General features: G+C 33.5%; 1 protein-coding gene across 1 annotated transcript in view; it reads right to left on the bottom strand.

Annotated features, from left to right (window-relative positions):
• Positions 1–15796, bottom strand: part of LOC106666578 (rho GTPase-activating protein 26) — a 179710-nt gene that overhangs the window by 3833 nt on the left and 160081 nt on the right. The window contains exons 5-15 of the mRNA XM_024230108.1: positions 14912–15022; positions 13658–13762; positions 13094–13168; positions 12957–13023; positions 10587–10687; positions 10416–10510; positions 10191–10272; positions 9539–9650; positions 9259–9477; positions 8935–9040; positions 8695–8854 (exon numbers count right to left, since the gene is read on the bottom strand). Of these exons, the coding sequence (XP_024085876.1) occupies positions 8695–8854; positions 8935–9040; positions 9259–9477; positions 9539–9650; positions 10191–10272; positions 10416–10510; positions 10587–10687; positions 12957–13023; positions 13094–13168; positions 13658–13762; positions 14912–15022 (1233 nt within the window). The remainder of the gene's footprint in view (positions 1–8694; positions 8855–8934; positions 9041–9258; positions 9478–9538; positions 9651–10190; positions 10273–10415; positions 10511–10586; positions 10688–12956; positions 13024–13093; positions 13169–13657; positions 13763–14911; positions 15023–15796) is intronic.

Raw genomic sequence — 15796 nt, 5'->3', positions numbered from 1 at the left:
TACATTTTATTAGAATAGCTAGGACAACTTACTGGCATGAACACTTATGTGTTTACATTATTAAATTAATTTTTTTAAATGTATTGATAAATTTATACAATTATTTAAACTAGCAATTCTATTATTATGATGCATAAAATGAAAATGAATCAATATCCTTTATGACCGAACTATCATCCAATCCTTCCTAATTTTTAATATTATCAATAGAACCTATTAAACGGAGAAATATGATCAACATAGATATCAACTGAAGGTGGAAAAAAATCCCCAGTGCCTATACTTGGATCACCAGGGTCAGTACTCACTAAAAAATTCTATCTGGGCATTCTTTGTAAAACTCTCATGTATTTTCTCTGCTTCATGAAAAAACATAAAATCATGAATATGCAACCTAACCTGTCCCAAACCCTAACCCTAACCCCTTTCTAATCCTAACCCTCATTTTACCTAATCTAACCTAATCATTTCTAATCCTTATCCTAACCCTACATAACCTAATGGTTCCTAACTTAACACAACCCATGCGCAGTCCCTGGTAATGCAAAATTGATGACATCGATGACAATGGTCAAACACAAAAATGTGTGTATCTATCACAATTTATGTTAGGATATTTATGTTAAAAAATGACACTTCATAAACAGCCAAAAATTAATACGTAGACCCAAACATAATTATTGACCAAACTGTTGACAACTCTTTATAAGCTTAGTTCGATTTAGTCTTACTTACCAAGATACAGTGTTAATAAAATAAAAAAAAGATAAATGACAAAAATTATAAAAATAGGATAAATTATTCTTGAACAAAACAAGAGGAAGCAAGAAAAAATGCTAAGGTCCGAAACACACTGGATTATTCAAAACAACTGGGGCAGCCATATAAACCGTCACTGTTTTAGTATAAGTTCAAATAAGAATAAACTACACTGGCCAAATGAAAAGTTTTATTTGTTCCAGTCTGCTCCAGTAACAGACAGACATTGCTTGGCATTGTTTTGTGAGTCCCGGATTCAAACATTACAACGATATGCATTATTATTATTATTTTTGAGGTGATGTAGAGAATCTAGCCTCTATTTAATTTTAAAAAGAATAAATAAATATATGGATAGAGTAATCTGACAAATTATTGGATGAAATGGTAAAGTTGATGGAAGTGTATTTTATCATTACATTGTTTTAATTCACTTAAAAGTGGCCTATTATTATTATATTATATTATCTACATTTATTGAATGGATGTACCCAATACTCCTGGTGTTGACGATTTCAATTTAATGTTCAATATTAGCTATTGCCATAAAACGGATGAATCTGAAGACAAGATACACAGGACATAAAACAGGATTCTTTACTATCACATTTCACGAATAATGTTTCACAGTGTGATTTGCCGTTGTCATAATCATTATTTTTCGGTTTGTTTCAACCACACATGGATCTAGAATGCAGGAGGAATAGAGGAGTGTTCGGTCCTGGAACCAAATACTCAGAAGGGAGATACACGAGTATCTTCCAGGCTGAAGTCTACTCAACTAAAAGATGTACCCAGTTCAATCTGAACAAAGGGTACAAAAACAAGAATATAGCCATCATGTCGAATATGGTGCTGCATTGCAAAACTAAGCTAAATAAATTAGGCATGCAAAATTAAGTCACCCTCTACTGGGTCCAGGACATATGGGAGAGGGCAATGAGAGAATGGACGCCCTTGCAAGGAATGGGGCTACCATATAAGTGATAGGTCCTGAGCTCTTTTGAGGCATAGGGATTCACACTATCAATAAGTATCATAGACAAAATGAAAATGAGGAAACAATGGAATTCACTCATTGGACGTATCCTATCCATGAACCTTCCAGAAAATTTTGGAAAGAAAGAAACAACAGAATACATCAAAGGAAGCAGGCAAAAACTTTGAATCTTGACAGGATTCTTAACAGGACACTGCAGGCTCAAAGGACATCTGAAGAAGAATGGTACATGGCAAGTACATTAAGCAAAGAAGCAGAGGAGATACTCATAAAACCTAATAACAAACTGTGACACCACATTGCCCGCAGGAGGAAGTGTTTTGGGATGTACAACGAAGAAGAAATTCAACTACTGAAACCAAACCTACCAATCAAATTTCTTGATGCACTAGGACTCACCGGTGAGCCCTAGGTACAGCACGGGGAATGCAATAGATCTCAAAGAGCGTAGTAAATTACACACCCCGAACATCTTAGTGATTGTTGAGATGACCTGACTTGTTAAATTGTCGAGTATAGTATCGACCTCAGATTAAAGATTGGAAGAAAATTAGAAAGAAAAAGAATTGACCAGTACCTGATTTTCTTCCAATATAACATCGTACATCTTAAGCATGCTATCCACACTAACGAGAAATGTCTACATGGCTTCTGGCCATACCTTAACCCTTGCCCACTGTATGAAAAATTGATTTAAGATTTTCTATTTTCTTTATCCATTTTCTGAGATAGTAAAAAACGATAAAAATTAGAAAATTTAAAAAATAAATTTTGTCCATTGACTTATCTTCAGTATATTTGCTTTACAGGCATCAGGGGTCCATACACAGGCATTATTTTTAATAAAAACATAATATCGGTTGTCAATAACATCTGTTAAAAGACGATATGTCGAACATTCAGGACCGTGTAGTCTCTCCAGCCAGAGTCGATCAATCTATACTAACAAAATTCCAGATAAATATGGAAAGACCTTAAACTATACGTGACCTACGGTACGAAAGAATTGATGTTGAACGAGCATCGTAACCGTTTGACTGTGAATCGATCAAGAGATGAGACAGGGGTAAGAATGTTTGATTGATCCGTGGCAGCTGTTTAAACAGACATGGTTTCGTGGAAGGAGCGGGGATTCAAAATTTCATGTAATTTGTTCAAAACACTGTGAACCCTTTCCTCGACGTTAGCCAAACGGTAGGATATAAGTATGTACAGAATTAATTAATAAATAACAAAATATGAAGCCTTGGTTTGCCTAATGGGGTTCGATTTTTACAGAACTGTAGGCAAACTGTCCCGCGTACTACCCTCCCAGCTCCACCAAGCTCACAACCTACTTGCAAGTAGAGCTCCATACTACTCACACATGTTGAGTGTCAGGGCACAAAGGAATTTGGTGCAATGAAGAATCAAACTGCTAGAGGATCTGCAAGACCAAGGCAGAATAGCACCAGTCTGCTATAGATACAGAATGGGAGGATACAACAGCTCTCGCGCCAAACATCACATCTTACTTCTTGCTTCAATCAAACTGACTAATCCGGTGTGTTAGTTATTAAATAATTTACAAATAGTTTATGGTTTTATATTATAATTATCACTTTTATTTATAACTTTATTTTCTCACTTATGTGGTTCCTATTGTCAGGTTACACTTAGTTTGTATTGTTATTATGAACACTACATGACTCAATAGTGATGTTAATACAAGTAGTTTAGAGCTGTAGCAAGAATGCTCATTAAAAGGATAATTTATACATTAAACTACTTGGACTAGCGAGAAACCAAGTTGTGCCAAAACTAGCTATTTATCCCGTATGCAGCTCATAGATGTAACTGTAGTCTTGAGGGTTAATAAGCATATTTTAATGTAATTTATAAAAACTGGGTCACAGGTTTGAATGGTGGTAGTAATCTACTAAATTTTATTTCGATACAATTTTAATATTTTCCCCATACAAAACAATCCTAAAGGCTTAAAGAATATGTTAAATAGGTGTTTTTCATGCTGTTAAAATGAACCGAAATGATATTGATAAAGATATGGGACAAACCTAGCAATATGAGGGTAATTGAGTGTTCTAATTTAATCAGAATATAAGTTTTGAGAATATCTGCTGATGTATATTATAAAGCAATGACAAATGAAAAGCCAAACTTTCTTTATTTGACCTGCTCGCACTGGTAAAATTCCAAACTACCCTTTTCTTAAAAGCAGGACTAAAAAATTACGCAACTAAAAATATAAATAATGTGTACAATGAAAAATTGGATATTGAAATTTGAAACATTGTTAAAAATTTTAAATACTGATTTTATTAAAAGGAAAAGGTAGATTGAGTTGTTACCATTGTTAGCTGGCAACAGAAACACCATAATTTAATACCATACGTTTTTGAATGCTGCCTTTGTCACTAAAATCTGTTAAACTGTTATGATTCAGTTTTACTTGAACAGCTCACACCATGAAAGGAATATTGATTTAAAAGACTAGTGTGAACTTGTTGAAATATAATTTATTATACATGTATATAATTAATCACTTAATTTAACTAAAGCTGCAATATGTTCGAAAATTTAAATTTTGTATGTTTTACTCCACCAGTTTCTTACAGTTACTATATTACATTTAAATTGGTAAGTGTAATAGAAATACGTTTAAAATGTACTTGTAAAATGTCAGGGAAAACTTGAATAAATAAAAATAGTTAAAATAGCAGGCCATAATGCTATTGTCATAAAATGTCAAAAAAGGTTAACTATAAAATAATCTTGCCAGTTATAAACCGCTTAAAATTAAAAATAAGTGCAGAATACATTGCACTTTAAAAATACTAGAACTTCGATGAAGTTCGGCGAATAATTCTGTTAATACAAATCAATTTTTGTATGATTCTTATAGTCCCAATAAAATATGGAAGTGATATCCAGGCAATTAGCATTCAACCTGTTGACCACCATAGTTTTGAAAAACCTGCAAATGAAATTATTAATAGCTCTATGCCTAGATTCAACTAGATTAATAGAATAATATAAAAAAATGAGTTCACACCTAATAGAAACACAATAAACCCACGTGTCCAAACCCTTTTAATTTGCATATTGAGAAGGAAGATGACAGTAGAGGAAAAAACAAAAAAAAGGAGATAAAGACACAATACAATTCTAATCTACAGCATGCACCACAATTGCCCATATTTCTGAACACATCACCGTATAAAACATAAAGAATGATGTAACACCTGGTGAAAAGAGTTAAAAGCAGCATTCCACCTTTAATTAGATCTAAAGGCCTAAAAGTTCACAATAGCTTGAAAAATAGTTTAGTAACTAATTAAAAGATCAAACCGGTTAAAAACATACAATGAAATACATTAAACATAATTAGCCAGAGGTAAAAGAATATAACTTATAATATGTACTGTGTAATGAAATCATCCATCTTAGAACAATTACAGCACTTCGTTTGTCATCAGTTTGTCTGTATTTTGTAACTGTTTAAAGTCTGTGTTATTGTGTAGGTAATTAATCAAGGACGTTGATTTCAGTGTGTAAATAAGTAAAGATTCCATGTATTGAGCACAAATGCAGATTAATATGTGTTGTATTCCATTTAGTCTTCAAAGGTTTTGAATAGATAGAATTGGCCATGAAGAGTGTTGTGTACCACGGTTCTGAAAAAAATAAAAGAGATAATACCGTGTAGTTATAAAATTTCAAACTTCTGTTATCTTTATGTTATGTACCAGATAACCAGAAATGTTCATGCAAGTTTAAAGGGCTTAACTCATTTTCCAGCTGTTGGCGATTATCGAACTCCCGATTGCACATATGATCATCCATTGTTAAGGGAAGCTGAAAGTCAGATGGGGCTAGGTCTGGAGAAAACCATGGGTGTGGCAGGAGTTCCCAACCAAACTACATTACCACATCCTTTGTTGTTCTGTCTGAGATCTCGCATTGTCCTGGTGAAAAATCACATCTTTTCTGTTCATCAGAGTAGGTTTTTTTCTGGGTCAGGGCAAGAGATACTTATTGCAGTTGGCTTGAGTAGATTTCTACAGTGATGGACTGGCCATGTGGCAGGAGTTGAAAATGCACACTGCCTGGTGTACTCCATCAAACCGAAAGAATCACTTTTTTGGCAAATATTTGGTTTTTGCATCAATGGGACAGGGTCATTTGGTGGTAGCCAATAATAGGCCTCCTGGTTATACAGGTTCTATTTTTTGTCGTATATGGCAATGCGCTCAAAAACTTCTCTACTAACCATGAATGCAAGAAAAGGCAAATATTTAGACACTGAAGCTTGTTACCATTGGTAAATTTATGAGGAACCCATTTGCTCAGCTTACTCGTCTTTCTAAGTCGATATAAACTAAAAAAATCATCACTTACTCAATTAATTAAGGTTTTAGTTGAGATAAAAAAGTCAGTGCCACGAGCGGGATTCGAACCCATGACCTTCGGCTAAATACGCCGCTACTCTACCACTTGAGCTATCGTGACTTTGATCCACTCGGGAACTAACTTCCCACCTCAACCGCACCTTTTGAATTTTCCCTCCTTTTTGCCATTTTTCAAATGTCGTGTAATCTATTTGATTCTCGGCGACAAGTGAAATGGCCACGGAGTAGCGGCGTATTTAGCCGAAGGTCGTGGGTTCGAATTCCGCTCGTGACACTGACTTTTTTATCTCAACTTAAAACTTTAATTAATTGAGTGAAATTAATTGGTCAAGCGGACCATGAAAAATAGTGAATTTAATGAATCATCACTTACGTTGAACACTTTGGCAAGCACCTGACATGTTTGTCTCAAATCAAGTTTTGTATCTTCTCTCAATTCATCATCATTCAAGACAAAAGGTCAACCAGACCGCGGTTCATCTTCAATTCTCTCATTCCCAGAGGTCAACTTTTTGAACCACTTTTGGGCATTGAGCTCTCTTATTGTTTCATCACTGAATAAAGTGCAAATTTTATGAGCTGCCTTGGCCAACCTAGTATCGACCTGTTCAAGACAATTTTTTCTTTATGAACTGACACATTGCCTACCCTCTTGTTATTATGCCCTATGTAACTAGAATGTTCACTAATGGTATTAAAAAATGGTATAATAAATGAACAACCACTGAAACTTTTCTCTTTACCTAGTATTTTATTTTACTTTATTAGTCAAAGGGTACGAGCTCCAATAACAATCAACATATACTAAGTTTCCTGAAATTTAGACCCCTTTAATCATTTAATTTTTCTTATTTGCTATATTTTTGTAGTTTTATTATGTTATATTAATTTATATAATTTATTTATAGCCTGCACATATGAAAATATATATTACAAAATACAATGTGCGTACGTTTTTTCTCCCAGTCATGACAATGACATTATGGCCAGCACTGCACCCAAAGGACACAGGGAGGTCTCAACACTAACATCATTTATGGTGGGTTCTCAGAAGGGGAAAGAATCTTGGGCAGTAGGGTTAGGATGAATCAATAGATTGGAGTGTAACTTTTGGAAGATCAGATCAGTTCATTGGCAAAAGGAATTTAGGAATTGGAGGTCATTACGGATAGTGAAATGTTTCACCCTATTAATCTTTCTTTATTATGGCTTGAGTTGCACACTGCATTGCTTGATTTGTGCACGGCCATGCAGCATTCCCAAGAGCAGCAAGAGTGTTTAAACAAGATCACGTCGTGAGCGTAAAGGGACATGGTGATACTGGGACCTGGGATGTAGGAGTCTGGTAAAGGGAACTCTGCTAGATGGGAGATTGTCACTTGGCCAAAGGGAGGCAAGGGCTTTAGGTGAAGCAAGGAGAAAAGAAGCAACCAAAACATTGCTTATCATCATCTTGTCCAAGTCATCTATTAGTTGTCTCTTAGTCGTGTAGGGGGATTCCACGTCTAGCTATCTGAGTTGAGTGAAAATCAGTAGATCCTTATTGTGTCCCTTTATAGTGGAGGGAACGGCTCTGTGATCACCTCATTTGTCTAACAATTAATGGTGATGCTGGGACCTGAGGTATAGGCGTTTGATAATGGGAATGGAGCAAAATGGGAGATCATCACTTGGCCAAATGGGGGCAGGGCTTCAGGTGAAACAAAAAGGAGGAAGCAACCAAAACTTCGCTTATTATCAGCTTGTCCAAGTTGTCTGTTAAATTGCCCCTTAAGTTGTGCGGGGATTGAAGTATCCGACAGTGAAAATTGGTAGATCCTTGCTGATGTAGTTTTCCTAATTCAGTCTTGTCCTCCATTTCATGGACTTTGTCTAGTCTCAACTCAAGATGTTCTTGGATGTTGGGGGTTGCTAGGATAGATTTGGGTTAGAAAACAAAATTGCGGCATCATCTGCGTAAGTGTAAACTATTTTTAAAAAGGTATACATTTCATGCTACATTTTTGGTACTTTTTCATAGTTATTGCTATTTTTTAATATTATTGATATTAAGTTTTTGTTTCAAATAAAAATGACAGTGACTGAGGCAAATGTGCCGAAAAGCCTTAAAATCTATCAACTTTAAACCTTGTAAAGCCAAAACTATTAATGGAATAAAACCTTTAAGCAAAATAAAATTTAGTGATGAAAAATATTATAAATAATAGTAAAAAAAATTTATCAAAGTCAATTTGAAGGTACTGACTGAGAAACTAGATAGAAACCAGATCACAGATCCTCACAAACACAAAAGAAAAATTGTTATAATAAAACTAATTTGTTGCTAATAGTATTAACAGTCTACTAGCCCAGTGTTATGGAGTGATCACATTAGGAGAATATAAATAAATCTATACATAAATCTATCTATACACATACACAAACGAATAGCACACATGTGCTATTATAAAATAACATGAAATGACGACAGAAAAAGCTTGACATAAACACGCACAATAACACGTATTTAACTGATTACTCACTTACCTTATTATAATTTTCTATTAGAATTTCTACCACTACGTTGCAAAATTTTATATCCATAATAGCCGCTACTGTTTCTTCTTCAGGACGAAGTAATGTAGGTCCAAAACAAACTCCTAGGTTGCTTACAGTCATTAAATTCTTATCGGAATGAGCAGCTACACTAAAATTAGAAAAATAGTGATATAAATCTATGCTCTATTATTGTACATTTTTGTAATTTTTGCAGACATAACTACTTACTGACTTAGATGCCTTATTAATATTTCTAGCATATCATAATTAGGTTTTGGTAGTCTATGAACCAAAGAATGGACTTCATTTACTCTTTTCGCTTGTGTCTCTAGCTCTGAAAACATATTCTGGTTTAAGGACACTTTTTTAAAATACAAATGTAACAAGAGATTTGATTGTTTGTGAGGGGAGGGAGGGCAGGAGCAAGAGACAGAAAGAGAAGAGAGGGGGCCNGAAGAGAGAAGAGAAGAGAAGAGAGGGGGAGAGAGACAGAAAAAGATTGATTATATGCTTCCACAATTTATAGATACTTTTATATTAACTTTGACATACTTGCAGCATTTATAAAACTGTTGTGGAATTTAAAAGTCATGATTGGTTCAGACAAACTCCTCAAATATGTTTTAAGAGCTGAAGTGATAGTTTTTGTTTCCCATTCACTGTTGTCTTCGAACAATTTGTCCGTTTTCTTTTTGTCGAGTGCCAGTTGCAATAGTCTTGTCACTTTTGAAGTTACGCCCACGACTCTATAAAGCCCTTGTTCTTCCAACCCTTAAAAACCAAACCAAATTAAAAGACTGAATTTGAACTATTTCAATTTAGTACTATATACCTCTTTCATCCAAAACTTCTATACATCTTGTTACAAAATTAAAACCTAGTTCATCTAACACACGATCCTCAGTCTTGTTAACGGGTTTTATTCCACCTGGCACACTATACATCTAAAACAAAAAACAAAAATGTTAAAAATAATGGATTTTATATGTATATTTAATGTGCATGATTGCCATGCACATTTGGGTAAAATGCTTGTTAAGAATAAAGAAGGACAACAAATAAATTATAAATAAACTAGTTTTACGAATTGAATTATGTTTACTAAAACAAATTTTTGTTTTAAAACATTATCAAAAATGGAATGAAATACAATTGGTATATAGTCTATAGTACATTGAATTAAGTACTTACAAAGATTAAAATTAAACTAGAAAATAATTAAGAAAAAGTTTCTATTCAGATGTATTCTAAGGGTTGATAATAGGGCATGCTTTTTGTCAAAAATAAAGTTGTCAGATGTGTTAAAGCAACTCTACCTGCTGCTAATGTTGTTTGACTTAACTTTGTCCCTTTTTTTGATATGGGGGAAATGCAAAACATGAGACTCATCAAATCGAATATCAAGAGAACAATTTTTTGTCATAATATTAATTTATTAATGATTACATCGAATTAAAGTCTAAATATTCAAGAAAACAACTCACCGGTTCTTTCCCGTCCATTACATCCATCCACTGTTTACGATCTTCTTCAGAAAGAGCTTGCAATGTATAAACTACTCCAGCTCTAAACAAAGTAGTTATAAATTAGTATAAGCAGTCCTCGGGTCATTACTGCTACACAATAATGTTGAAATTTAAAAATTTAAAAAAGATCAGGCCAAAAATAAATGAAAATATGTGAAATATTGAAAACTATACAACACTCACCTATCAGATGGTGTGAGATCAAAACAGAACCTCTTCTCAATTGAATCTGACATTCGCCTAACACAGGATGCCAAAATCATTTTTTCCGCAGCATTCTCAATTATAAAAACACACCGGTTAATTTAAAACTTAACTCATTTCAAATTTAAACATAATATAATTGATACTTACAAATTTGCCTGACATTTGGTTGTAAGGGATCATACAGAATTCTTTAGTGTCTTTTTGGTATGTACAATATTGCTTGGTCCAGGTGGTTGTCCCGAATGCTTCTGAAAATGATACAATTTTTATGTTATATGGATTATTATATTAAACTGCATTGTTTTAACCTTTGAGAGTCGTCGAGGGTAATTTATAACAAATGGTTATGATAGAGTGAGTATAGTGAGTACTTTTGTACATCAGAGCTTTTTTTCTTAAATCATGCAAAATTTGCAAATTTGAACACATTGTTTTCTTTTAAAAATAATCTATTAGGAAGGACGGGTTGTCCATTCGAGGAGTGTTAGTGCACAATCATGTTTCAAAAAAAAAAAAAAACCATGAATGACTTGCAATGTTACTTTTTACCATTTATTTTAATACTCTTTTCGGTCAATTATGGATATCTAAACCTACTAATTGTTTTCTGGTACTTCCTAATTTATTCGTATTATATAATTTACTAATATAATTTTTTTTTGAGCCTGGGGGAAGTTTCCTGGCGTAGGGAAGATTAAAGAAGGACTCTTCGGTCTATCTCTGTCAAACATTGGGGAAAACAACAAAATTATCATTGTCTGGGTTCAAGGGCATATAGGGCAGAGAGTGAGGAAGAGAATGATAAATTGGCCAAGGAAAGTTCTTCGATGAAGACATCTAGGACTGAGATTTATAGTCACAGTGGCACCTGCCATTTAAAAAAAAGTATGCCCCTGGCTTAACATTGGGGGGCAACAACAAAAACATCCTTGTTTGGGTATGAGGGCCAAGGAAATTTCAATGAGGGCAACTATTGGCACTGAACCCTTTTGAGGAAGACGAAATCTCCAAAAACTTAGATCCATCAAAAAATGGATAAAAGGAAAAAGTTCATCAAAGGACCACTGCAGAAACTAACATCAGAACCTGAGATGTGTTAGAATTAGAATGATAGTTAGACTGTTGACTAGACACTGTACTCACAGTAGCAGAAAGCCTATGCATATTGCCAGGAATAAGAAGAAAGGAGAACATGTCCTCTGTTAGTAGGTTGGCTTATGCAAGCTCAGATTACTACATATGGGAGAGGAAAAGACAAGGCATAAGCAAAGTTTTTTCGTATGTTAGGTTGAATCTCCATTGAGCTGTTGCTTCGCATTCGAAGATGGTATGGGTGGCTGTTTCCTCCTCCTCATTACTTAATTTGTAGATGGGATCTTCATTGTATATGCCCATGTTGTGTAGATGTTTTCTCAGATGCCAGTGATCGGTTAGTAGTCCTATCACTACTCTGAGTTTAGCCCTCTCCAGTTGCAGCAGTGATTTTGCCAGTCTTGGTGAGGGTCGTTTCATCATAAGTTTACTATGTCTAGCACCGCTAGAGATTATCCACTTCTCCTTTTGTTTTGTTTGGATCAATTCTGCGATGGAGGATTCTATATTTGTTTTTGTTATCCCAAGTATAGGTTCAGGGCCTTTGTATGGTCTTGCAAATCCTCCTCTGGCCAGTTTGTCTGCTTTCTCATTACCCAAAATTCCTCTGTGTCCTGGCACCCAAGATATCATCAGGTTGTGTTTGCCCAGGTTTTGGAGATTTTGGATGCATTCACTGACTAATTTTGATGTGATTCTTTTACATACTAATGTTTTAATGGCTGCTTGGCTATCAGATCTTATGAGGATTTTTCTGTCAGTCTTTTAAGATTTTCCAGGACACAAGCATTGATGGCATGTATTTCCGCTTGAAAGACCAAAGTGTACTTCCCTAATGAGTTTGATTGCTCATGTTTTGGGCTTGTACAGAAATCGCCTGATTTTGGAGCCATCTGTATACCTTATCATTGTGTCTGATGCTCTCCTGTGTTCTTCCTTTCCTTTACAGTCCATTGAGACTTTGTAGGATGTTGTGAAGATTGTTCCCCATTTCAAAGAATGGGTGTCCGATTTTGTCAACTAAAGTTGTATGCCCGAATTGTTTAGTTCCTATCCAATTTAATTGTTTTTTGGAGCCTAAATGAGCTTTTCCTAACCTCTCCTTGTATGAATATTTCCAGTGGAGGTAGGTTTAGCAGAGTTTCTAGTGCACTTGTAGGAGTTGTTCTCATTGCCCATATGATACATAGGTTTGCAAGTCTTTGTATGCTGCCTGTTTGAGTAGCTGCTTTTTGTTGAGCTTTGGCCCACAGACACAGTTTTTCATAACTTGGTTAAATTGTATTAATTATTATTATTTATTATTAATTTCTTAATTTATTATTGTTTATGTATTATCTATTTGTTAACAATAAGCCTGCAGAAGTATAATTTTTTTTAAACAGCTGGGGTAACTTAATACCCTGCACGATTATATGCACTCACTTTTTTCCATTAGGAACAGGTAACCCTCACGGCTGTTTGTCTGCGTACTCCCGGCATCAACCGTCTTCTGTAAGCAAAAAACTCAATTACAATGGATATACAAGATTATAAAAACACGTATCTTGTTTACGACTTACTGTCTGCCTCATTTCTAATGTTTTCTTCATTAGAGATTCTGTTTTATCTCTTGTTGCATTAAAATTTTCCCTTGTCTAAAACAAAAATTGGGGCTTGTTAGAGATTATTCATTACCGCATAAGATAAATATTGAAATATAAAGGGCCACAGGGCAAATTTGGCGACATTCTATAAAATCCAAAACAATTTTTCACATTTCCTACTAAGTTAGTATATACTAACTTCTTCAAATTATTGTTTTATTAACATGGTGTATAACTTTTTTTGGATAAAAAATCATGATGAAATGTAAATTTAATGATTTTATGTCTATATCTGTATGCTGCACCCTGCCTGTGATGGGGGAAATAGTAATAGTTAAAACTTAGAAAATGACATTGATATATTATTTTTACATCATTATAAAAGGTTTATTCAAAATAGTAGTTTTGACTTTTAAGTATACCGAATAATCAAAACATTTTTCATTATTATAGATATACTTTAATACTCTGGGCGTTGTAAAGTATTTGTTGCATCAACATGCATACTTAACTTACTAAGTAAAATTATACTAAATTTACTTTTTGTATCCTTAGTTGTAGCTCTGTCATGTATGGTCTATAATCTCCAGCAGCATCATGACCCTGATGGTAGAATGTAAGCCACCCTAGCATCAAAGTTAAGAGCTGAAAAATAGAAAATTAATAGTAACAACAGTTAAACAATATATAAATAAACACACTAAAGCACAATAAGAAAAAAAAATCGAGGACAAACCATTAAAAAGTATTTTTTTGTTATAAATCTAATTGGTTTATGACAACACAAATTAGCAACGCACGTTTTTATGAAAATAAAATGTTTGAGTTGTTGGATGTCCTTTTCCAAGAGAATGGTACTAGGACGATTTTAACAAAACTTTGGGATCTGATAAAAACCTTTAGCTTAATGAAGAGATATAAATAATAATGGAGATTGCACAATAGACCAATATTGCTCACGGTGCGCAAGGTAATAAAATTCTAATAAATAAATTTACTTCTAATGTTAACCTTACATGGGTATGTTTTTGGCTGGACAATTTTTTTATGCCATTAATTTCAGGTTATTACGGAGTGCGTATTGGTTAGGTATGGGTTAAGCTAGAATAGGTAGGGTAAGGGTGAGGATAAGAAATGAGTTAGGTTAGGGTTTGGTTTGTGACAGCTTAGGTTAGGTATTTTTTTTAACATTATTTATTTTTCAATATGTATATATATGTACATATAAATCTTTATATTTCAATGTTCCACAAAGTATTTCATGTAATTTAAACATAATAATATTTAAGTTTAAATAATACAATTATATAATTAATAAAAGGGATGCTTAAAAGTTTTTAAATTAATTATTTTTTTAATCCTCAGAAAAACCACCTTTCGTATACATAAACTCAAAAAAATGTGGAAATATTTCTGGGTGCAGCAGCATTGGCTTTTCAAGAGGCCAATCAATACTCGGGGTAATCATCAATTCCTGGCAGACTAAAGGAGCTGCAGTTCCAAAGTAAAAGATCCACTGTCTGGGGCTAGGTTAGGAAGGGTGAAGTAATATAAATGGGTTAGGGTTAGGTTACATATCCACGATTCAATGTTTTTCAATTGGAGATAATATGAACATTAAAAAATATTATATAAATAATCTTGTGATTAATGAATGAATGTCATGCTCAAAGAAAATGCAGCGAGTGAATGACTGAAAGGCTGTGTTGTATACGCAATAAATGTAAACAAGAAAAACTTGATTGAGGAATGACTTTTAAAAATGCATAATTAAAAGAAATAGGAATAACTTACAATCTCAACGAATTCGAATTTCTTCCTCTCTTGAACTTCTTGGAGAAGGAAGACATATTGTAGACTGGCTTGATAGAAGTGACGCTGCTCCATCTCCAGCGTAGCATCTGCCTGTTAAAACATGCACAAACAATTTTACATCCAAAAGAATATTCAGTTTTACGCAAAGATAAATTTAAAATTAAATGTATCCCATTGTAATCCATATCTTAGTGCTTTTTTACAAATTTCTATTTATTTAAATTAATTAAAAAATTTATATATAACAATTTCATGTTTTAAAAACAATGTTATTTTGTATGAAAAGCTTGTGATATTACCTTTTTTAATAGTTCAGCTTTCATTTTTTTAAAACAACATTATATTAAGCTGACAGGCTTGTGACATTATCCTTTTTTTAATGGTTTAAGTCTCAGTGTTTTAAAAACGTTACTTTACCTGACAATCTTGTGACATTACATTTTTTAATGGTTCAGGTCTCATTACAAAAATTATTCGAGCTGACGTTGTGCTCATTGTTATTATACATATAAAATAATTTAATTTTAACTGAAAAGCTTGTGACACCTGTTTTAATGGTTCAACTATTACAAAAATAGTTATTTTAATATAAGTTCATTACCTTTTTTGACAGTTCAGGTATTTTTTGTTAATTAGTACTGTTTTTAACTGAAATGCTTATGACATGTGCCTATTTTTATCTTTTTCGGGTCATTTAGGTGTCATTGTTTTTAATTAATATTATTTTGTGTTTTATATATATAATAATANTATGTATAAATGTATATGTATAAAAAATGGGCACAACGTCATAGCTTGTCAGCCCAAATAGATTTTGAAATCAGACCTGAACCATTAAAAAAAGTAATGTCACAAGATTGTCAG

The sequence above is a fragment of the Cimex lectularius genome, unplaced genomic scaffold (assembly GCF_000648675.2).
Source record: "Cimex lectularius strain Harlan isolate CLEC.00 unplaced genomic scaffold, Clec_2.1 scaffold56, whole genome shotgun sequence".
Taxonomy (NCBI): Eukaryota; Metazoa; Arthropoda; class Insecta; order Hemiptera; family Cimicidae; genus Cimex; species Cimex lectularius.
This window is presented reverse-complemented; position numbering and strand designations above follow the sequence as displayed.